Source organism: Lupinus angustifolius, chromosome LG04 (genome assembly GCF_001865875.1).
Source record: "Lupinus angustifolius cultivar Tanjil chromosome LG04, LupAngTanjil_v1.0, whole genome shotgun sequence".
Lineage (NCBI taxonomy): Eukaryota > Viridiplantae > Streptophyta > Magnoliopsida > Fabales > Fabaceae > Lupinus > Lupinus angustifolius.
Genome location: NC_032012.1, coordinates 10,339,081 through 10,363,532, shown reverse-complemented (window position 1 = coordinate 10,363,532; position 24,452 = coordinate 10,339,081). Strand labels below are relative to the sequence as shown.

At 33.7% G+C, this 24,452-nt stretch overlaps 4 protein-coding genes across 9 annotated transcripts; 1 reads left to right on the top strand and 3 right to left on the bottom strand.

The window, feature by feature from the left end:
• Positions 430–6,143, top strand: LOC109345768 (serine/threonine-protein kinase Nek2-like). Of its 3 annotated transcripts, none has more exons than XM_019584956.1 (15): positions 430–582; positions 1,480–1,600; positions 1,691–1,757; positions 1,985–2,050; positions 2,498–2,544; positions 2,666–2,711; positions 2,860–2,940; positions 3,032–3,074; positions 3,279–3,328; positions 3,424–3,505; positions 3,598–3,647; positions 4,104–4,177; positions 4,413–4,464; positions 4,772–5,215; positions 5,357–6,143. In XM_019584956.1, exons 2-15 carry the CDS (start codon positions 1,515–1,517, stop codon positions 6,035–6,037), a joined length of 1,869 nt encoding a protein of 622 aa, XP_019440501.1. In that variant the 5' UTR covers positions 430–582; positions 1,480–1,514; the 3' UTR covers positions 6,038–6,143. The 3 variants fall into 3 exon arrangements, with proteins under 3 accessions (XP_019440501.1, XP_019440503.1, XP_019440502.1); XM_019584958.1 differs by having other exon boundaries at positions 1,477–1,600; XM_019584957.1 differs by having other exon boundaries at positions 1,473–1,600.
• Positions 6,132–9,609, bottom strand: LOC109345769 (protein IQ-DOMAIN 14-like). The gene is made up of 3 exons (XM_019584959.1): positions 8,550–9,609; positions 7,867–8,103; positions 6,132–7,269 (listed from the first exon to the last, which is right to left on the bottom strand). Exons 1-3 carry the CDS (start codon positions 8,922–8,924, stop codon positions 6,703–6,705), a joined length of 1,179 nt encoding a protein of 392 aa, XP_019440504.1. The 5' UTR covers positions 8,925–9,609; the 3' UTR covers positions 6,132–6,702.
• Positions 11,047–12,017, bottom strand: LOC109345766 (probable ribose-5-phosphate isomerase 3, chloroplastic). The gene has a single exon (XM_019584955.1). The coding sequence runs from the start codon at positions 11,987–11,989 to the stop codon at positions 11,144–11,146; it is 846 nt and encodes a 281-aa protein (XP_019440500.1). The 5' UTR covers positions 11,990–12,017; the 3' UTR covers positions 11,047–11,143.
• On the bottom strand, positions 14,142–23,309 carry LOC109345765 (peptide-N(4)-(N-acetyl-beta-glucosaminyl)asparagine amidase). 4 transcript variants are annotated; one of them, XM_019584953.1, is made up of 18 exons: positions 20,741–20,895; positions 20,602–20,655; positions 20,228–20,243; positions 19,941–20,086; positions 19,358–19,456; positions 19,125–19,211; positions 18,704–18,786; positions 18,311–18,424; positions 17,820–17,874; positions 17,627–17,713; positions 17,115–17,170; positions 16,961–17,020; positions 16,717–16,804; positions 15,842–16,591; positions 15,687–15,747; positions 15,264–15,366; positions 14,601–14,735; positions 14,142–14,437 (listed from the first exon to the last, which is right to left on the bottom strand). In XM_019584953.1, exons 1-18 carry the CDS (start codon positions 20,816–20,818, stop codon positions 14,353–14,355), a joined length of 2,157 nt encoding a protein of 718 aa, XP_019440498.1. In that variant the 5' UTR covers positions 20,819–20,895; the 3' UTR covers positions 14,142–14,352. The 4 variants fall into 4 exon arrangements, with proteins under 4 accessions (XP_019440498.1, XP_019440497.1, XP_019440499.1 ...); XM_019584952.1 differs by lacking the exons at positions 20,228–20,243; positions 20,602–20,655; positions 20,741–20,895 and adding exons at positions 23,014–23,067; positions 23,153–23,309 and having other exon boundaries at positions 19,941–20,102; XM_019584954.1 differs by lacking the exons at positions 20,228–20,243; positions 20,741–20,895 and adding an exon at positions 23,153–23,309 and having other exon boundaries at positions 19,941–20,102.

The following is a 24,452-nucleotide window of genomic DNA, read 5'->3' as shown; positions in this document are numbered from 1 at the left end:
TGAGATTCAAAACCAATGTTTAAGTACTAACATTCGTTAGTTCAAGTGGTACATGCTTGATTCCCATTGAGTAAGAATCGAGTTCGAGTATTGTGGATGGAAAAAATGTCCGTTGGAAGAGTTAGCCCCACTTACCTGTGAATATTTCTAGCTCGGATATGATTGCCTCAAGTGCAATGATACCCGTGGGAAACATAAAAAACCAATATTTAAGTTTCAGTATGTAGAGTTTTCAAAATAATATAAGAGTGAAATACAGTCTATATCATTCATTGAATTATTTTTCTAACAGTTGATGATTAAATATCGATTGTAGTCGAATAATATTATATAAAACTCATATAACCGAGTCGGAAATATCCACAGTTATGTGGGCTAACTCTTCGGATGAACATTATTAAACATATTACTTTATTGCTTTACTTATTTCATAAATTGCACTTATAATTTCTCATTTCTCATTCTTCTTCTTCTTCTTCAACAACGGTGTCGTTTTGCAATTCCTCTCACAATATCAAACCTCGATTTGTTCCTTCCCTCTACGTTTTGTTGAATCCATTCCATTATCTTCTACTCATTCAGGTATATACGTACATTTTCCCTTTTTCAATTTCTTTTTACATTTCTCTTACTTTTTTTGCGTTTATTTCCATTTTAGTACTATTTTAGAGTTTCGAAAATCCTTGTTATGTAACTGTTTAGTATCTGAAATCGTAAGTACTAGTTATACTAGTTATTTTACTTTAGAAAATTGCCGTATACTCCTTGAATTTGATTTTCAGATAAGGACTCACTAATTTGACTCATATATTATAGTTTTAGGGACTAATGTGTTAATTTCCTAAAGTCAGTTATGACCAGTGTTTAAGATTTCGAAGACTAACATGATGATTTAGTTCTTTGTTGATAATATTAGATTAAAGAGAGTTCGGTAACTGGGGTCTGGGGAGAGTAGATGTACACGGACACGCAACTCCTAAGAGGTTGTCTTGTAGGTCGCAAGACAGACAACCTTACCGTTGCAGCGAGGCTCACCTCTTTGTTAGTAATATTCGATTGTTTGAAAGAAATGTAATAGGCATTAGCACACCTGATTCTTCAACCTTGGTGTGCAAGTCATTGTAATTGATACTTACTTTTTTCCTTTAGTGAACAAAACGTATTACTATGCGCTATTATGTGATGCTTCAGTAACTTGGATGACAGCAAAATCTTATGAAGCTTATCAACGAAGTTTAAAATTGTGGTTGCAGTTGAAATTGCAATCGCTGTGGCATTGCAGCAATTGCGGTTTGTAATTACGGCCTGATGCAGTTGTAGTGGCTGTCGCAACCGAGATGTTGTGGCCAGTAAATCATGTGATGATGGGGCCGCATTTTAAAACCTTGACACCTACATTTCTATAATTGTCTTTTTAACTTTGAAAATCAAATTACGGTTTAGTATTGGTGCTTGATTTGGTTTGTAATCTGTAGCCAGGGCCCAGGAGAAGGAAATCTGTTCATCTTGTTGACATGGAGCAGTATGAAATACTGGAGCAAATTGGAAAAGGTGCTTTTGGTTCTGCCTTTCTTGTGAAGCATAAGCATGAGAAGAAAAAGTGAGAACATAAAGCTACATTACCTTTTTAACCCTTAATGCCTGTTTCCATTCATTTCTGTTTGTTTAACCTTGTTTTTGAATTGTATAGATATGTGCTGAAGAAGATTCGCCTTGCCCGTCAAACTGAGCGCTCTCGTAGGTCTGCACACCAGGAGGTTGGTGCTTGTTTTTCTGTTGCATGGTTCCTGGTGCATTTTGTTTGTGCTGTGGAGGAATTTCATTTGCTAATGGACCTAAAGAGAGGTTTCAAATCTCAAAATGGATAAAATGGATCTGGCAGTAAACTTAACAGCCTTGTTGATTCAAAATGTTTGATGTGAAATTATTTGTGGATATGATTCAGGATATTTTTTTATATCTTTTCCTTTTTGGGTTTGTGTAGATGGAGCTCATCTCCAAAATGAGAAACCCATTTATTGTGGAGTATAAAGATTCATGGGTAGAAAAGGTATGGTGCTTCCTAACTTCTTTTCATGTGCTCACTGCTCAGTTAATTGTAAGAATGGCATCTACTATAAGCTTTCCCTTATACGCTTCTATTGGAAGATTGCTATTAAACCTTTGTGCATGTGTATCATATTTTTTTAAAGAAGTTTATCTGGTGCTAACCTTGAATATCTTATTTTTTTGGTTTTATTTATTGTAATGACATTAAATCAGTGTCACTCTTTGATGACTTAGTATGCATCTTCAATAAATATTTAAAGTTACCATGAGTAACAGACAATTATAGTTTATTACTACTTTAGATTTTAAATTTAATTTTCCAATCCAGATGATTGCTTTGGTTATTTCCTTCTATTATGACATTTTTGTTTATTACTGATTGAGGATGACACATAAACTGATTGTAACTGATTCACTGATATATTTTGATGCCTTACTTCTTTCTCAGGGTTGCTATGTTTGCATTATTATATGCTATTGTGAGGGTGGAGATATGTAAGTCTCTTTTCTCGAAATTTTACTAGATTATAATTTATGGTTCTATTTTATTTCCGTTGGTTGCTTTCATAAATTGGACCAATGATAGTTTTTTAAATATATCATTGCTGTAAAACAGGGCGGAAGCTATAAAGAAAGCTAATGGTGTTATGTTTCCTGAGGAGGTTATGTCTTGTTTTTTATTTTGTTGCATAAATATTTCTTCTTCTTTATACATCTCTTTTTCCCTTCAAAAATAGTATTCATCCTTAAATAAATCAGAAAACATTCATATCTTCACTTTTAAAATCTAAAAGAGTCATTAGTTTTCAGAAACTTTGTAAGTGGCTTGTTCAACTTCTCATGGCACTTGAGTACTTACACAAGAACCATATTCTTCATCGTGATGTCAAGGTTAGCAACAAAATCCTCTTTATGCTATTTGTATTTCCATCTATATTCTCCCAAACCGTATACTAATGAGAAAATTACATGAATTTTTCAGTGCTCAAATATATTCTTGACAAAAGATTGTAACATACGTCTTGGTAAACTATTCTATTGTTCCTTTAGGGTCTGTTTGGGAGTTGAATTTGGGGGGATGGAAGGCTATAGAGCCCTCTCACAAGTCTGGCTCCTAAGCCTTCCCCTTCCTTGCATTGCCTTTCAAAAACCAACTCACAAACAACCCCTTAAATAAATAAAACGCAGATGATAAAATTCGTTCTTACAAGTGGTCAATGACGATGCAGGTGATTTTGGACTTGCAAAAAAGTTAACTTCGGATGATCTTACTTCCTCTGTAAGAATTTTTTAATCTCGAAATTTTGTTTATGTTCCAGATTGAAACTTGCGTGATGTTTTGTCATCAACAAGAGTTGTTGTCTTGTAATTTAGGTTGTAGGAACTCCTAGTTACATGTGTCCTGAGCTCCTTGCTGATATACCTTATGGTTCTAAATCAGATATTTGGTCCTTGGGTAAGTACTCATGTGTTATGATTTTTTCCATCTAGAAGCTTTTTATTATCTAGCTGAATATGTATTCGTGATCTCGGAAACTGGTTATTCAGGATGCTGTATATATGAAATGACCTCACTTAAGCCTGCATTCAAAGCATTTGTAAGTAATCTTCTTAATTGAAAAAGGTTTGTTTGTTTGAATATCATCTTGGAGCATATTTAACACTTTCACCACTGCTTTTGTATTGCCAGTTTTTTTATTTGTTACATCATCACCTCTTTTCATTTTATTCTCAATCAGATACCAATGTCTGTATATCAATTTGATTGTAATCACATTAACTTGTTTGCACATGTTTTTATAATTGACCAGTAGAACCAGTTTCTACTATTTCGTGTCTCTGTATCTCCATTTGATATGTTAAGAAATTGTGCCAAATTTTATTTTTACTATGATTTTCACAATTGATTATCAGCAGAGCTCATGCGGCCGCTAGGTTATGCTTATATTATCTCTCAAAGACTTGAAAACTGCTTGAGTTTACTGCTTTTCACATCCTTTCTGCCATCTTTGCTTTATGAAGTTATATGATTATCTTTTGTTCTCTTTGAATAGGATATACAAGCACTGATTATGAAGATCAATAAGTCCATAGTAGCTCCGCTGCCATCAAAGTATTCTTGTGCGTTGTAAGTCCTTGTTCTTTTGTCTTGTAGTTACTTCAGCTATTATTGCCAGTTGCAAATGGCAGTCATGTTTTAACACTGTTAAATTTAGCATTTTCATGTCTTAAGCTAACAACTGTTGGTAAGCCAAAGCTCATTGAAAGTGGGGATTTCTTTCTTGCAAATTTATAGTAATCAAGTTGTTCTATTTTGAACTGTACAATTGATCAAATTTTATATTTATTTTCCCTTATGACAGTCGAGGTCTCGTTAAAAGCATGCTGCGGAAAAATCCAGAGCTTAGGCCTAGTGTATGTATAAAAGCTATCCTCTGACCTTGAATAATGCAATGCAATGTAGTGTAGTGTCTTAAAGAAGTCTGCTGAAGTTGTAATAAACTTCGTAGCTAGTGTTTGTACATTATTTGAAGCAGCTTTAATTTGCTTAGGTAGAATTAGTAACATCTGATTGGCAGAGATATTGGAAACTATTATCTCTGCCCTTAAACATTTCAAGTTCGGCGACAGCCTATGAAGTGATGTCAGGTAATGGTTGTGAAAGGGGTCTTTTGTAACCATCCTTTCTTTCTTGCTTCCTTTCATGTACTTCTTGAGGCAGGCTGCAGAGCTACTTGGGCACCCACATCTTCAACCTTATGTTCATAATATCCATCTCAAAATCAATAGCCCAAGGCGAAGTACATTACCGGGTCATTGGGAACAACCCAACTACATGAAGAAAACTAGATTTTTGAAGCCAGATGATTCTGTTTCCATCTATAGGGATAAGTGGCATTCTTTAAGTAATGATCAGACTTCAAATCCTAGTGTATCTGGAGCAGATCAAGATTCTCTATGCTCTACCCAAGAAATAGATTGTACCACTGATTATTTGAATCAAAGATTAGCCGAGCTGTGTGTTGGAGATAGCCATGAAGTGAAGTCAAACATTAAGCCAGCTGTTTCCAGAACTTCTAGTGTTGCTAAGACTCCAAAACTAACTTCATCAAAAGCTTCTGCCACCCACAACAAATCAATGAAACCCGCAAACAATCATAAGGAGGTAAGGCAAGCTGGAGTTCACCATGTTTTAATGTTTGTCACTTAGTTATTCATGAAACAAACTTAATAATGTCACTTTTGTTAATGGTATTTTCCAATTACGAATTTTAAATGTCTGACTTTCTAAAGTTCATTGTTACAGCTTCCTATATCACACAGTACCAAACAACCTGTCCACAGAACTGGCAGAGCATCGTTGTTGTTGCCAAGAAGTGGTGCCGTTCAGCATCCTCCTCGAAGGGCCACTATTGCTTTACTTAGCAATGTAAATTCACTTAGCATTTCGGTGAACGCTCCCCATATTGATAAGATGGCAGAATTTCCATTAGCACTATATGATGATCAATTGTTTACCATTAGCAGACCTTTATCAACCTCTGCTCGTGATTCTTCAAACTTCCCTCTATGTAGCAATGATTCAACTATGATAGACAAACGTACAGTCGAGGTATGCGATATAGCGTGCGTCAAACCTAGTTCTGATACTTGGCAGGGAATCAAGCGCAGCATGTTCAAGGAAAAAAACGAGGATAAAAGTGGCTCATATGATAAAAATGCAACTGCTGGAGCATCAAGCCGCAACTCTTCAGACTTGCATCGCCAGCAGTTTGACACTTCATCATTCCAACAAAGGGCTGATGCCTTGGAGGGGTTGCTTGAATTTAGTGCAAGATTACTACAGCAGCAAAGGTATGATGAACTTGGAGTGTTGTTAAAACCGTTTGGCCCAGGAAAGGTTTCCCCAAGGGAAACTGCTATTTGGTTGAGCAAGAGTTTCAAAGTGAACACTTTCACCAGGAACAGTCCGCCTAAACTGTTGTAATATGGGTTGTATTCATGCACTTGTGCTTGTAGAGTTCGTGCTTCTTTCTTCTTCCAATGTGACATTTAGACAGCTGATTTTTTTAGTTACCATGTTTTCTCATTTACCCACTTTTTACTTTAGTCTGATGATTAATGAGGAAGATTATAGATATTTTCTTGGTATAATAGCATTACCTGTCTGACTACAGGAATTAATCAAACTCAAATTTACAATTTCAATCTTTTCCCTTCATTCCATGGATGTTGTAGGTAACATCTGGTAGACATGTCAAAACAATTTGAAACAATGTATAAGTTCTGCTCATTGTTTAGTGTATTATGTAAACAGACCAGAACAGGAATAGGATAAAGGACCAAACGTATAACAATTTGGTTCCATGGAAAGGGTTGGAACCGAAGAGATTAGAATAGAACATCTTGTTCTGTCTTGTTCAATCTTGTTTTGTCTTTCTTGGCGCATAACGGTACACTGACATCACCTAACAATTGTTAGATGCCATAGTTCAGTAGTTGAAAATAAGGTGGATTTATTCAGAGGTGATGGGGGCTAGTACCAGGAAAATCAAAAGGGCAACAAGCATTGTAAATTATTATAATGGATGATGTCAACATTAATATTCAAAATTGAATCATCTGCTCGTTCTGTAGCTTTAGCTAGGGAATTCAATAGTATGAGTCACTATTAACCGTGATGCTGCCAAGGGATTCGTGCCTTCCATCCTTCGTTGACCCATAGAGGTTAGTAATCCATTGGTCAAAGCTTCTTCTATTGAAGTGTGACGACTCAGAGGACACACTGTGCCTTGGACCATTAAGTGAGGTACTAAGATCATCGGTAGATTCTATAGACTTATTTTTGTGCCTCATTCCCTTTTTGGGTCGTTGTTTTGGTTCACTAAGAGACCTTGCTTTTGTTCTTGAAGATTGTGTCTTGCTCATGTAACTTGGTGACCATGATTGGTTGTGAGACATTTCATGGCGCTCAGAAGTTGATAATGCTATTGTTGTTGGATTTGATTCAGACATGATGGGCCTGTAGTTTTCTTGGCTGTTTGCTGCTTTGTTTAAAGTATTCTCCTTGTATTGATGTTTTCGTTTTGAAACTGACATACGGTTTGAATAGAATGTCATGTGATCATGCTCCATGCTCTTTGCATGTGAATGATGTACAGGGGAACCTCTGCTTTTCAAAGCTTCCAGCATTTCATCCATACTCATACCCTTTGAATGCTATATATACATAATACTCATATTACAGATTGTAGATGTGACATATTGCAGCATAATAAAGCATGTAACTGAAATGCAGCATAAGGTAGCTTTTGGTAAACCATAAACACATCAAATCAAAACCTACCAGAATATATGGTTCTGCTCTATGTTTGGTGTAATATGTAGACAAAAGCATAATAGAACATTAAAAAGTAGAACATTTCATTAGCTCCACTAAAAGGGGTAAAACAAAAGAGAATAGAATAGAAAATACCATTCTGTCCTATTCCATATTGTTCTGTGCATACACTAAATGCTTGATACCTAAAGTTTCATGTAGATAAGTTTTCAATGGGATTTACATATGAAAAATGCTTCTAATACATCACTTCCATACATAATTATCTCACATATGCCTATATGGGCTAAATCAGAGTGCATCTATATAGAAAACAAGATGTGGTCAAATATAATTAGATGGTGAAAATTGTGCACATAAGAGGTATGTGTGTGTGAGTAACATTGTTGTTTACATCTCTAAATTTAATATAATGGTTTATTATTTGAACAATCATAATATGCTATGACTTTGGGATTTTTTTTGTGTAGGCTTACTTTATTTTTTCTTGTGAGACCCTTGTGGCGAGGAACTTCTCTATGTTGCAGAGGCTGTTTCCCATGAAGATTTGCTTCCTCAACCATCTGAATTCTGTGAATTCGGGTTCTAACTTGGATCGCCATCAATGCATGCATGCCACGCAGTGTAGCAGTTGTCTGTTTCCTTACAAGGTGACCCCTTACCAGTGCCTGTAACTTGACTAATCCCCTTAAAGCATGCAATGCTCTCCTTGCCTGAAAATTTGCATTTAGCATGTTCATCAAAAATCTAGTACAAATGTTTGAGCCTGGGAAGAGTAATATAGTATGTAAATAAAGCTGCCCTTGACCTTGTAGGGGGCATTTGGAAGAGTTTATTTGAGATTATGTGAAAAGCTTATTTCCATAAGTTATCAGAGAAGCTTATCAAAAGTGCTTATGACCTTCGTAGCTACCAGCTCTTTTTAGTTTATTTCAATAAGCTTATTAAAGTAAACTTATTTAATAAACACTTCATTAAATTGTTTACCCAAATGTGCCCTTAATCGTAGAGGCTCTGATACTAAATCATGAACCATATTTCCCAACAACTTAAGTTGTTAGATGAAGGTACCCAAATGAGTTTAATACATCTCTAACAAAGGAAGAACCACACAAGATGTGAGCATAAACGATCTGAATATATAAAGAGAGAATTATACCAAATATGAGCGAAAGCCAGCTTGAATCTTTATAGCAGCTGCAGTTTTATGTCTTCTGTATCTAGAAACCTGTGGTAGTGCTGTTGGAAGACTCTTAGAACCTTGAGTTTCCAACAGGGCTTGGATTTGCAGTCTGGCAGAATCACCTGAGTCAAAAGATATAGAAAATTTATGCCCTGCTAGCATGCTAGTCTTTCTTTCACTTCCACCTCTCAATCTTCCGAAACTCCATCTACGCTTCACATTAGGACTTACAATCTGACTATCCATCATGCTGGCACTCATATTCTCAGAGCAAAATGTATCAATCTTCTTGTACTTCTCTTCCTTATTCCCTAGAAGAAAGTTTCTAATCCATTTCCCTGCCTTTCCCATTTTTGTTTAATAGAACCTAGTAGCAACTAAATATTAAGGAACTGAGATTCTTATAGTCCTATTGCCTCAAATATTCATGAAGAGAAAAGGCTAGACATAAGGTATATCTGATCTTCTTGTTCATATGTTAAGTTGTGATCTTGTTGCAAGTGCAATATATATGTTGCATTCCTCTACTAGTTCATTATGATTCTTTTCTCTTTGGTTCATGTGCTTGTATTTAACTATATTTATTACTGGCTTTGGCCTACAAGCTTTCCCTTATAAAGCCACTTGCCACACTTATAGAGTTTCTTGAATATAATTTTGGGGGTTGATCCAATTTAACATTGCCTCAGCATGATCTTCAAGAGCCGTAAGTTTTTATGACCAGTTCAGTAATTTATTATTAGGTGACCCTACTGTTAAAATTAAAAGATGGTACTTAGAGGAATAGATTCAATGATAGTGCCTCTCTATAGATACAAGAAGCCAGAAACGTCACTGTTTGTAAGTTAAATGACAGTACCTCTCTGTAATACTAGGTACAAGTTATAAGAAACACTGTCATGGTCTTGAACTATAATAAATCCATGTTTTTAGAAACATTCTTTGCCATTAATTTCAAATAAAGTTACATGAATTTTAACTATAACCCAATTTGTATAAGATTTGGAATGTGTTAAGTGGCTAAGAGTTATAACGAATTGGTAGTTTTTTTGGGTTAAGTTAAACCTATTTTATTGAAAATAGTTTACCTAAAAGAGTGTCTTCTTTACTGTTTTGTAAAGGGTGCTTTTAGTGCACTGAACAAAGTTTTGTCCCTTGATTTAGGTGGGGAAATATGACTTTTGTATTGTCTCATGAGAGGTCTTGTGTGCTGTGATAATTTAAGAGTCAAACATTGGATGAGAATTTTTGTGTTACATCTAAATCATTGATGATTTAGTTCGGTGTTGTCCATTTTTTGTCTCTGTATCCTTCTTGTCTTTCTATACTCATCTCAATTAAATAAGAAAAAACATTACTTTAATGCGTGCAATTTTAGAAGAGTTAAATTCATTATAAGCATATCAGAGGCCATTAAAATGGCATGGAATTTTGCATATTGTCTATTATTAGGGTCTAGAAAATTGAAGAGAATCTGAGGTTTGTGTTTGGCATAGAGTCTGAGAGTAAAAGATAAGCAATGCATCCCAATCAACCACTCCTTATCTTGTATAAGATAAGTCCTGGAGTGCATCACCCAACATAAACCAAGAATTTGATATCCAAAAATAAGCTTGTGTAAAATGCATTAAAACTTTAACCCAAAAATAATCTACAAATAAATGCGTAGAGATCTAACTCCTAAGTTATTTAAGGGTAGATACACATTTACTTGTTTAGTTAACCAAACTCACATTAGATAAGCTAAGAGTTTAGGCATGAGGGTCGTGAAGCAGCTTACAGATGAACACAGCTTAGAAGAGTCTTAGCTGAAAAACAAGATAAAAAAAATGCATCCTAATGGCGGACGTCAAATCGGGAGAGGTCCCGTATTAGGTTTAATCGGTATAAACAGTTAAACTGTCTGTCTGACCAGGCGATCTATATATAATTAATAATTTTATCTAGTATATAGTTATACATAAATGTAAAACTTTTTGCAATTAATAATTATGTATAATTATATTGAAATAATCTCTTCACCTTTTTTTGGACCGTAGTAAAACAAAATATTAGAGCAGTGTTACATTTTTTTCTTATTTTTAAGAACCGTCCGGTTTAATTCCCAGATTTAACCGGGTTTAACATTATCAGACCAGGATTTCCCCGGTTCAAAGTGGTTCAACTCTCATTCGGTTAAGACCGTAAACTAGAGTCATTTTCAAGTCCGGTTAGTGATTTTGGTCAAACCACCCAGTCACGATCCAGTTCTCATAATACTACTTGCAATACATATATATCACACTTACAAAACAGTGTTGTTCACCTGCAATTCAATCCACTAACTATAGTGGATGAGTTTGCCTCTAAAAAGAGTAAGGAATTGTGCCCAAAAAAAGTCAAATGTTCGATTTTTAGAAACAACATTCAGACACCCGAGGATGATAATTCCTTAGCCATAAGATGAGGCAACATTATTACAATGGTGAGTTTGGAAAAGCATTATCATGAAGAACATCCCAATCAATCAAAAAAAAGAAAGAAAAAACAGAAATTGAAACAAGGATTGAGTTGATAGAACAATAACAATATCACTTATCCTTAACTTGAACACCATCTTTAGCAGCAATAATAACAGAAGTAGCCATATTCAAGAACAATCCATGTTCCACAACACCTTCAAGGTTTGAAATCTCTTTCCCAGCACCAAAACCATCTTTAATTGGAGTCTTGAAATACAAATCAACAATGAAATTTGAATTATCAGTAACATAAGGTTTCCCATTCTCATCAATTCTCAACTTAGCATCAACACCTTCTTCCTTAAACAATTCCCTTAACCTAATCAAATTATATTTCCAACAAAATTGAACCACCTCCACCGGCATCGCAAGCCCGCTTCCGCCGAGTCCCGTAACCAATTTCGTATCATCCACCACCACCACAAACTTCTCCGACGCCGCCTCCACCATCTTCTCCCGGAGCAGCGCGCCGCCGCGGCCTTTGACTAAGTCCAGATTCGGATCCACCTCGTCCGCGCCGTCGATCGCGAGGTCGAGGCGGGGATTGTCGTCGAGGATCGAGAGCGGGATGCCGAGGGAGCGAGCCTGCTCCTCCGTGCGCTTTGAGGTAGGTATGCCGATGATGTCGGTGAGTTCGCCGGAAGCGATTAGGGCGCCGAGCTTGGCGACAACGAAGGCGGCGGTGGAGCCGGTGCCGAGGCCGAGGACCATGCCGGACTTGACGTAGTCGACGGCTTTGTCGGCGGCGAGTTTCTTGAGATCGTCTTGGGTGAGAGTGAGGGAATTGACGGTTAGGGAATGTTTGGAAGAGAGGGTGCGTAGGTTAAGGAGATTGGGGGTGCGCAGGTTAAGGAGTTTGGTAGAGGAAATGTAGTGAGTGGAAGAGAGAGGTGAGAGAGATAAAGAAGAAGCCATTTTTGAATTATTATTATTTCATTTCTTTCACTTCATATATCTATCTCTAACATAAACATTACTATATTGTCCTTGTATTTTTATGGAACTTATCATAATGTCATCTATATGATAAGATTACTAATGAGTGAATTACATTAATATAGGTTTAATGAAAAAGTTTAAAATATATGCATTGTCATCCAATATTGTGAAATTCGGACATTAAACCGGAAGAGATCAAACATAGGTTCTAACCGATTTAACTGGTTAGATCGGACAACATTATAATATCATATATATGTACATATATTATATAATTAATTAAAATACGTGAATAACATACTTATCAATATCATAGTTTTGCATAATGCAAGAAAAATTATTATGCACTGTGAAATTATGTTTTTTACAGCATTGTGTTTGTTTTTTAATTTCTTATAGCCGACCGGTTTAACCAACCGGTTTTCCCATGGCCCAAAATGACTTGGAAAAGGTTCCTTGTTTTCAGGGTGTACGTGACTGTCTATTTAAGCGGGTGACGGTTGGACTGTCCAGTCCGGTCCAATAACCTTGGTGTCAACACATCATCCACATTGAATTGTATTACTTTTATTTGAGAGTCAAGAATAATTGTAAATCAATGATAAATAATTTACTGACTCTAAAAAACACCTACACCATTAGTGTATACATATTAAATCCTTAATGAAATTATATGAATCATGTCTCTTTATTTGAATCATATATATATATAGACAGAGAATAATGGAGGTTGCGAGGTGGAATATATAACGGAGAGATCACTTATCTTGAATGAAGTTCTTTTTATTATATATCGAGCTAATCAAAATATTAATTTTTGTTTGAGAATAATGTATCTCTTTATATCAGGAGATAATTTATCTCCTCCAGCCAGTAAAAATGTGACATGTGTGCTATTTTGTTTATTTTTAAAAATATTTTTATAGAAAATGATGAAACATGACACATGTCATGATTTCACTGGCAGGATGAGATAACTTATCTCCTTATACAAGGAGATACTCCATTCTCATATATATATTACATGGAGTATTCATGTAAAGTAAGTGTAACTACAGTGACCTTCTTCCCTCATAGAAGGTGAATGTAATGTTAAAAGATAAGAGATAGTAAGTCTGAATGTACTTAACCTAAACTTTAAGAAATATTAGTGTAATTTACTCGAGATTAAATTGCATCAATATACGTAATTTACTCTTGAAAAATCACCTTAACATACCAATTTTATGATATTTGAGTATAATTGTAGAGTTCTGTTTTTAAAGCTTACATGTAACAATTCAATGAAATTTATGACTATAAGTCTATGATGTTATGTGTTCGATTTGCGGGAGGCCCCTTTATGAAAAATAAAATATTATATAAGTATTTAAGTGTGAAGGTGTCATGTTCAATAAATTTATGGACTAATGGGTCGCATGAGATGTTACGGTTCTTGTATAAAGTCTAAATAATTAAACTATCAAATCAAATCGGTTTATTATGGTGTCTCATTTATCTTGTTGACTTATTTTGCTAACTCTAATCATGAGATAGAAAATATTCTAATGGGTAATATCAAGCTTTAATTTTTTTTATCTCTCATTATTTATTCTCCATAATAATATTATTGGAAAAAAAGCATTAAATATTCTCTAAATTATGTATGGACAATTATTTTGAAACTTATAACTATATAAAGAAAAAGGTATCACCTTGTTAGACGAATTGGTTTCTATTTTGTTAGAGAACATTCATTATCAACAAGAAACATTATCTTTGTTGTTTAATGTAGTAATACTAGAATATCTTGATTTGTTTCACTGTATCTTGATTAATTTTTATTAATGTAAACTTTAGTTTTGAACGTTAGACATTTTGGTTAAGAACCAAACCAACCAATTAATATCAACAATGTGTTGGTCTAGTAGTATAAGGCCCCATTAGATTCCCAGGATAACCAAAAGGTCAAGGATTCAATTCTTGGGAATAACACTTGTTGGGAGGGGCAGTCACACACCCCGAAAAAGATTAGTTCTTGCCCTAAAGGGTAAGGAAATATCCTTGGTAGTACCCAAAAAAAACCAACCGATTGGTTAGTGAATTGGTTTGAGTCCATGGTTTCTAAAGAGGAAAGACATTTCGGTTAAGAACCAAACCAACTAATGCACCAGTTTGGTCTTACAAGAAAAAAGATCTTCAAACACTAACCATTTTCTGGTCTCCTTAAATGATGTATAAACTATAAGATGAATGAAGTTCTAGTTTGTCCCTTAGATGATATTCTCCTTTTACAGTAATGATTATGAATCTTCATTTTGACAAATTTGAGTTCAACAAACAATTTGCATATATATATTTCACATTGTTTTTGCATAGAGGTCAATGCTACCAATTTGCAGCCGGGAAGTAGATTGAACATCTCTGACTGCCAGAAACCGAAACCTGCAAAGCGGTCGTGACTTTGGTGAGTTAGTAGAAGAAGACTATAAAACGGATTCAGCAACATAATTACAACAACGATAACCAAGTCTTAATGTTACTTTGTAGGGTCTGTTACATGGATTGAATGACGCTATAATGCAGATTCTGAAGTAAATTAAGTTACCTGAAAAGATTAGATGGGAAACTCGCTGATTTGATTGTGTATGTTTTACGCTGGAATCGGTCCTCGAAGGACTGAGAGGTTTGCTTATCCAAAACATGCCAGCTGATCCCCTCATCATTGCTCCCTTCAAGAATCCTGAGAACAAAACATATTCTGAGAAAGGATTTCATTTTGTTCACCTGATAGCATGATAACTTGTATGATACCAGTAAACTATATCATGCCACCTCTTTAGAAAACAGTTTAAAGCTTTTTATTCAAAGTAAAAATCAAGGTACTTCAATCATTCGATACTTTCTTATTCATCGATTAGTTTAACAAGTTCTGCATCGACCGTAGATTAAACTTAAACTAATCTTAAAGGGTTAATCAACTAAAGCGTAATCAGTTAGATTGCTTTAATTTGGAGCAATCAAACTTATTAGCATTAGGTAACACTGTAAGGTAAGGTCGAGTAAATCCACTAAAAAAGGCCGGCCTAGTGGATGAAACTCCTGCTTAGTTGGGTCTGAGGAGGGTAGATGTAGACAACCTCACTCCCGCAAACGGAGAGGCTATTTCCAGGATTTGAACCTGTGACCTCATGGTCACTAAGCAGCAACCTTACTGTTGCGTCAAGTAAACCAAGAGCAAGTAAAGCAGCAAATACGCCGAAGTCCATACCAGTCCATTGGATCCCTTTCTGGTGCATCATTGGCTGACATCAACTCATATGCCACAAGCTCAAACATCTTCTTATCAAATGTTTTATACACTACCCAACAACCTACAAAGTTATAAACCAAGATGATTTGATTTTAGTTGAAAAAAGTATCATCTACTAGGAAGTTACAACAAATAGAAAATTACATTAAGAAGCAACTTTATCAATATATACAACTTGATTAAGAATATCAAGGTGAAAGTGTGAAACATGGAAATTTATGCATTCCAATTGAATAGTAGAAATCATGCCTTACCATTAATAGGTGAAATGAAACACCACAACATAATATTTGAGAAGTTCTATAGAACTATGTTTAAGCTTGGACCAAAATCTATGAAACAAACTCTATAATCCTAAGTTATTTAATTGGTTAAATATACCTCTTGCACCATTTGGTTCTTCCCATTTAGATTTTTGAGTTCCATCAAATGCTGATGTTACCTGAAATATAAGAAGACGGGAATTAAGTTATGGTTGCTCTGAGGTACAAGTAATTGGAATCATATAAAATAAGGTAGCGGTGTAAAAAACTAACAATCCCGAAAGGCAATTCCTCTGCGCTTGCAACAACGGAACCGGAATGTATTCTATTTAACTTTAGAAGCGGCAATGCTAACGAATCTTTCCCGTAGTTTTCCAACTTGTTAAAATTGTAAATAATGTCATCCAGAGTATCTAGCGCAACAGGCAAAGCCAAAGAAGTTACTACAGGGTCACCAGCCAAACAAATTTCAACTGTGCCGTCTGTGTTCACTTTTTTCTCCAGTGAGAGAGCATCGAGTAAGTCATCAAAAGATGGCAACAGTTTCTGACATTTCGGGTTATTTAGAACTGAATCAATGGGGATCCTTCTTGTTTTAAAAGGAGAATTGTGGAGGTTCAAGATAATTCCTTTAATTATCCCAAGTACTTCAACAGCTTCGGACTTTGTTAGTTCTTCCTCGACAAATTGACTAATGACAGGACGAAATGCATTGTAAGTTTTTGTGACATGCTCGTCTATGCACAAACGAGCCGGGCAAGAAGAAGAACTTAGATGCTTATCAGAACCTATTTCTAATCTGGATTTGCGCCATTCCTCATCCCCACTTCTCCTTCCAGGTAATGAGAGTGACTCGTCATCTTCAGAATGTAAACTCCTCTCGATTTGTTGGTTTTCTTCCGTATCACGGGTTTCAAGCACTGAGAGTTGTTGAGATGCAAAGCCTCTTCGAATTTCTTTTGTAATATTCTTCAGTAAAGATGACAAAGAAGGCTCTGTAATCATAGCACGCCGGGATAGGACCTACAGTTTCAAAAAGGATCAGAAATTCCTTATCAATTATCAACAAAGCAGGATTCGTATGCACGAAAGTAAAGCTCATATATATAGAACACGAGGAAAGAAAAAATATATAATGTAAAGCCTACCTCGTGCCACTTCCTCGTGTATCGTTTGGTGACATCATAAACTCCATCATTCGCAATAGCAATTACATAATTTAGTTTTTTATTCCACCTATGCCACAGATTTACAAAAAAAGTGAGAAAACATGCAGTTTAGACGGGAACTTCTAACGACATGTACAGCTACTTTCCCACGGTGAACTAATTGGATGAAAGCAATAACTACAGAAAAGTAAAAGCTAAAAAGTAATGCAAAAATGAACAATACCCTTTTTCGTATAATAATGGCTTGTCGTAGATTCCTTCACAAGGGTCGAGATGCATCCATCTGTAATATCATAGGTCCGTAAAAACAAATATAGACACCGGAAATAATTTTAATAGCCGATTACAAAAACAAGCAGCTTTTGAGTCAATTTTACCTTCCTAAGAATTGAGAGAAACACTCTGTCCAAACATGATCTGTAAAGTCCACGATCTGGAGATCAACCAAAATCGGTGTGAGAAAACTAATTTTTCGGAAGATAAACAAACACATGTGTACCCTAGGTTGAATATCTATGCAATGCACGAATAGGATCTTTGAATTTCAAAAGACTTAAAAAGTTCATCACAAATAAAAATTCACTTGCGAAACTGAAATTAAATATTCAATACCCATTTTCCCTTGTTTTTTAAAACTGGCCTGATCTTCCCAAAGAAATCACTGAACAACCAGCACCAAAATACCGCAACGTGTGCAAGCTAAGTTCAAGAATTAAATTTAGATTTACATGTCTAATCCATGCCTATCTTACTTTACGGATTGCAATTTAATTTACAATATCCGACATACGATCGACTATATAGAAAACCAAAATACTATCGAGTCAATTGTAGCATGGTAGGTTAAGAAAAATCAGAAAATAGAAAATAATTTCATGCAGTTACATACCAGGCGTGACTCATAGCCGAAAGCTCGACAATAGAGTGTAAAGCAATTGGCCCATTCCCCACACCGACCCTTTCTTGTTTCCAAAAGCTGCAGATCGACAGAGAACAAAAGGAATATCCAAAATAAATGTGCTACGCATACAAGTTGGCCAAGTATATACAATAGCATTAACAATTTGTCACAAATTAAATACCTTTGCTGGATCATTGTACCGAGGGAAGCGGGTTTGTTTGGAGCAAAGAGTGCAGCTGTATTGAGGAACGTAAATGAGAATAACCAAAGAATTAAGAAGTTCGGGCAAATAACAGAAGCAAAAAAATAGTGGACGCAAACAGACACCTCGAAAATGCTTTATTAAAAAATTTAACCAGATATCACTAGCTCGCCTATATGCAAATAAAGATTTTATCGAGGAATACTTTAGCCCATATAAAAATATGATTTGCAAGACAAGGCATGTTCTAAATAAATTCAAATATGAAAAAGCTAAAAGAGCTTGAAGAATACGATAATCTCAAATATAACGAAACTATTATGTTGATTCTAAATTTGGAAAAAAATATTTGATCTCGGATGTATGATGTCACAAGAAAACTAAGAGATAGATCAATTATGATGTTAGTGTAGGAACAATAAAGCAATCTCACATTTAATTAAACTAGGGCATATATTCAATTGTCATACCGAAAAACCTCAACCCTGGAAGCTCCATAAAGAGTCTCGGAAGGAAGTGGAGCAGCCATACCCTGGGGTGTAGTTTTGTTGCCACAATCATAACAAGATGGTGAATCCACCCATCTATTAGATGAGGACAAAAAAGAAAGATAAACAATTGATCAGACGCAATTACGGAAAGAGAACAAGTATGAATCTTAATTGGTAAATAGGTATCTTTCAGGACAGGGAGAAGATGTAACTAAGCCGGATATTGCATGAGTTAAATAGTAAATAACTCCGTAATTTTATGAAGCCGAGACCTGTGATCTTCGGTGGTATAGTGTAGTTATTGGCATCGATGCATTTCATTCATTTTTCCCGAACTTAAAACAAAATAGCTAAAGTAATTAATAATTGTACCTGAAGGATTGTTTGAACCAGAAAAGTAGTTGCAAAAGGAAAGCATGATCTTGTTCGATTTTTGATGGCTTGAAGTTCCCCTCCTGGATATGTTTATCGGGCGTACCAGTCACAAAACTATATTAGAAGAATATGACAAACTATGCTTATGAGATAGCGACAGAATCGCAAGCTCAAAAGTCAAAACCGATATAAAATCAAGAGTAGAAAGGGAGATATCCACACACAAGTGCTTGTGAAAATGAAGATAAAGGAAATTCCAGAGTGAATAAGTTTCTACGATAGTCAGTGTGTTACGAAATAACATGATATTCTCATCACCTAAAAAGAAATTATATTTTTTTCGAGTAAAAGAGAAATTATATATTTGGTTACTATGAATTAAGATCTTGTCTTGAAGGACCAAATATCACGGTCTTACCTTGGCCAAAGAAACCAAGGCTTTGTCCTCGAGCTCTTCCACAGGAACAGTCTTACGAGCAGCCTCTTGGCGCCTTGCATCGTCGTACTGCAAGATATCATAACCACCACGTGGATTAAATTGTAAGATAGTTTTCATAAAGACAAAACGGAAGCATGTTTCTTCTACCTAAATCTCTTGTACTCTATTCAAAACAAATTTTAAAAAAATTCTGTGAATAAGCTGGAATATACCATGAGGACTTCAGAAACATAAGGCCGTACTCTACTCTCAAATTCTTGAGTATTTTCGCTTGCCATATACTGCTGCAACATAAGAGCTTCTTCCTCTGCCTGTAAAATATGGTGTAAGCATACACAAAAAGTAAAGGGGTCGGGGGAAAATCAAAATCGAAACTTGAAATACATATGGATCGCATTCCATTGGCAAACCTACAAAGCACGAGACATAGATACAACATGGGCATGGGGTTATGGAAAATTTAAAAAAATTATAGGATACAATAGGCTATGATACAAGATATAAAATTAGAATAAGATTAACGTAAAAGAACAAATCTTAAATTGAAAGAGAGAAATACTGTTATAAAAGTTAGTATGAGCCATTGTAAATATAATCAAACAGTTTTTCTAGCCATTGCCCGTGATTAGCAAAACCGTTAATAAAATATGAACATCAATCTAATTATTGAGCATTTCCATCAATAACGGTATATAAACTCAACAAGTATAACTAAAAATTTGTAAATTACAATTAGAAGTTGCAGCCACAGTTGACAGGGAAGGCAGAAAAAAAATCGAGTAAAAGGAAGCAAACCTGCAAGAGTCTGGCAAGTTCCTCATCGGATTTCAACAAATCGGCATTGCTTGATTCAGATTCTGGTTGATGTTCATCAATGGAGATAAGTCTTAGTTTGTCAGAAATAGTGGTGAGATCAGAGTCAGTGGCTACTAGAGTATCATGTTCAGATACATAAATCTACATGCAAACAACAAATGAATCAAACTTTATCAATAGATAACAAGAATATATAAAACTAAATTAAATTAAAATTTAAAGACACAACACAAATTATAATTTATCAAACACATTCAAGTACAAATGTTCAGCTACATAAATCTATCTGCAAATAATGAAAAAAAATCAAACTTTACTAATAGGCACTGGAACATATACAAAAAAAAATTAAATTTTATTAACACAACAACAAATAGAACAAGTGAATTATCATATTCAACTGCACAAATCTATATGCAAACAAAAAAAATCAAACTTTACAAATGGGCAATGGAATATATACTAAAAAAATAAATTTTATTAACATAAAACACAAATAGAACAAGTGAATTATCATATTCAACTACACAAATTTATATGCAAACAAAAAAAATCAAACTTTACAAATGGGCAAGGAGAATAAATATAAAAAAGTTAACTTTATAAAGATATATGACAGAAATTGGAATGAAAATTGAACCTTTTGATGATGAGGTGGAACAGAAGTAAGGGAGAAAAGCTGGAATTGAAAAACCTGCAAGAGAGAGAGTGAATGAATGAATGAAGAAAGTGGAATTAAGAAAGATGAAAAAGTATTGATTTTGAAGAAAGAAACATACTTCAAAGCCATCATTGGTGTCATAATCGAGATCAAAATTGAAGTGGTTGTGTTGTACATGAAATTTTCGTGTCACCATTTTTTTTCGATCTGTTTTTATTGTCAACTATTTTCTCTGCTCCTTATATCAACATTATGCTTATGCTATGCATTTCATATAGGAGGAATATGTATTTTTTATTTTATTTTTGTAATAAAAGATATGATGAAAGGAATGAGTAATTATATATCTCAAAACATTTGTATTTGAAGATAAAAATAAAAAATTGATCCTGAGTAACTATTACTTTTGAGGTACGTGTTTGTATTAAATATAGTCATAAGATATCAAATTTTTGGCTTTTTTATTTTCTACGAATATACTCTGTCTTATGCTATTAGACATTGTTTGATAAATTTGGGTAAGAGTTAAAAAAATTGAGGTGAAAGCTAATAAACTAATCTGTATTTTTTTGGTGCCAGTATGTGTTTCTATCACCTTTTGGTAAATAATTAATCATTTTGGGGTGTATGACGGCTTCTCTCAACAAGTGTAGCTCCCAAAAATCAAACTTTTAGTTATCTTATAATCTAGTGGAATCTTAAACCAACATTTTCTTCATAAATCAAGGTGTATGGTAAAATTAATCTGACATATAAAAAAATGAAAAAGTAAAATCTCATAAAATGACTTCGTGAGAAGAAAGTGGTTGAAAGTATTGTTATATAAGAAAGATATGTCATATTTAAAATATACTGATTGATATCATAATCAGTATTTATGTAATTTAATTTTAAATTAATTTATGAGATAGTAATATTCTTAAATATTGACATTATGGGGCAAATGTTTTTTTAATCCTTTTCATCATCAAAATCTAAACTAAAGTTGATAAAATATTCACTTAGCATCCAATGAATTTGTGATCTTAAATATTGGTCACATTTTGATAACAGTAAAATAAGGTTGCTCCAAAAATAACTATGAATGGTATTCATAGCTCACTTTTAATTTAGTTTTAGTATTAAAATGGTTAATGATTTTTTCAAGCATATTTTTAGTAGAAGCTTATGTTATCCTTCTTATATTTTTTTTAGTATTATCAACAGTATTTCCTCATCTTTTTTGTTAAGGAACTAATTCTTTTCAAGGTTTATGGATATCCCTCCTAATAAATATTGTTCTCAAGAATCGAACATTCAATTTTGGGATCCAATAGAACTTTACACCACTATCCCAACAAGGTATGTGATTTTTGTAACTAATCTTCTGAGAGGGGACAATCAGAAAAACATCACCTAGTATTTATTTGGAGAATTAATGATGTCTTTTATGATTGATGAATGTACCTCAAGGATTCTTTAGTGGATTTTGGAGGGAAGAAATGGAAAGAATACATAGTTATGAAATATACTTGTAAGATAATTTTAAAGTGTATTTTCTTTCTTTCCCTTCCAAACTCAACTAGTAAACAAATCCTAAGCCGGAGGATTGTATATTAATTTTCTTTTGGCTGTCATGTAAGCTGAATAAGTGAAGATATGTCATACTTTTTTTTTGATCGGCAATTGTTAGTATATTAGTCGTTAGTATGTTAGTATTTTGTTGTCGGTGAGACTCCACCCTCAACCTCCTGCACTTCATTCCTTACGACCACCCTAGATACATAAATCTACATGCAAACAACAAATGAATCAAACTTTATCAATAGATAACAAGAATATATAAAACTAAATTAAATTAAAATTTAAAGACACAACACAAATTATAATTTATCAAACACATTCAAGTACAAATGTTCAGCTACATAAATCTATCTGCAAATAATGAAAAAAAATCAAACTTTACTAATAGGCACTGGAACATATACAAAAAAAAATTAAATTTTATTAACACAACAACAAATAGAACAAGTGAATTATCATATTCAACTGCACAAATCTATATGCAAACAAAAAAAATCAAACTTTACAAATGGGCAATGGAATATATACTAAAAAAATAAATTTTATTAACATAAAACACAAATAGAACAAGTGAATTATCATATTCAACTACACAAATTTATATGCAAACAAAAAAAATCAAACTTTACAAATGGGCAATGGAATATATACTAAAAAAATAAATTTTATTAACATAAAACACAAATAGAACAAGTGAATTATCATATTCAACTACACAAATTTATATGCAAACAAAAAAAATCAAACTTTACAAATGGGCAAGGAGAATAAATATAAAAAAGTTAACTTTATAAAGATATATGACAGAAATTGGAATGAAAATTGAACCTTTTGATGATGAGGTGGAACAGAAGTAAGGGAGAAAAGCTGGAATTGAAAAACCTGCAAGAGAGAGAGTGAATGAATGAATGAAGAAAGTGGAATTAAGAAAGATGAAAAAGTATTGATTTTGAAGAAAGAAACATACTTCAAAGCCATCATTGGTGTCATAATCGAGATCAAAATTGAAGTGGTTGTGTTGTACATGAAATTTTCGTGTCACCATTTTTTTTCGATCTGTTTTTATTGTCAACTATTTTCTCTGCTCCTTATATCAACATTATGCTTATGCTATGCATTTCATATAGGAGGAATATGTATTTTTTATTTTATTTTTGTAATAAAAGATATGATGAAAGGAATGAGTAATTATATATCTCAAAACATTTGTATTTGAAGATAAAAATAAAAAATTGATCCTGAGTAACTATTACTTTTGAGGTACGTGTTTGTATTAAATATAGTCATAAGATATCAAATTTTTGGCTTTTTTATTTTCTACGAATATACTCTGTCTTATGCTATTAGACATTGTTTGATAAATTTGGGTAAGAGTTAAAAAAATTGAGGTGAAAGCTAATAAACTAATCTGTATTTTTTTGGTGCCAGTATGTGTTTCTATCACCTTTTGGTAAATAATTAATCATTTTGGGGTGTATGACGGCTTCTCTCAACAAGTGTAGCTCCCAAAAATCAAACTTTTAGTTATCTTATAATCTAGTGGAATCTTAAACCAACATTTTCTTCATAAATCAAGGTGTATGGTAAAATTAATCTGACATATAAAAAAATGAAAAAGTAAAATCTCATAAAATGACTTCGTGAGAAGAAAGTGGTTGAAAGTATTGTTATATAAGAAAGATATGTCATATTTAAAATATACTGATTGATATCATAATCAGTATTTATGTAATTTAATTTTAAATTAATTTATGAGATAGTAATATTCTTAAATATTGACATTATGGGGCAAATGTTTTTTTAATCCTTTTCATCATCAAAATCTAAACTAAAGTTGATAAAATATTCACTTAGCATCCAATGAATTTGTGATCTTAAATATTGGTCACATTTTGATAACAGTAAAATAAGGTTGCTCCAAAAATAACTATGAATGGTATTCATAGCTCACTTTTAATTTAGTTTTAGTATTAAAATGGTTAATGATTTTTTCAAGCATATTTTTAGTAGAAGCTTATGTTATCCTTCTTATATTTTTTTTAGTATTATCAACAGTATTTCCTCATCTTTTTTGTTAAGGAACTAATTCTTTTCAAGGTTTATGGATATCCCTCCTAATAAATATTGTTCTCAAGAATCGAACATTCAATTTTGGGATCCAATAGAACTTTACACCACTATCCCAACAAGGTATGTGATTTTTGTAACTAATCTTCTGAGAGGGGACAATCAGAAAAACATCACCTAGTATTTATTTGGAGAATTAA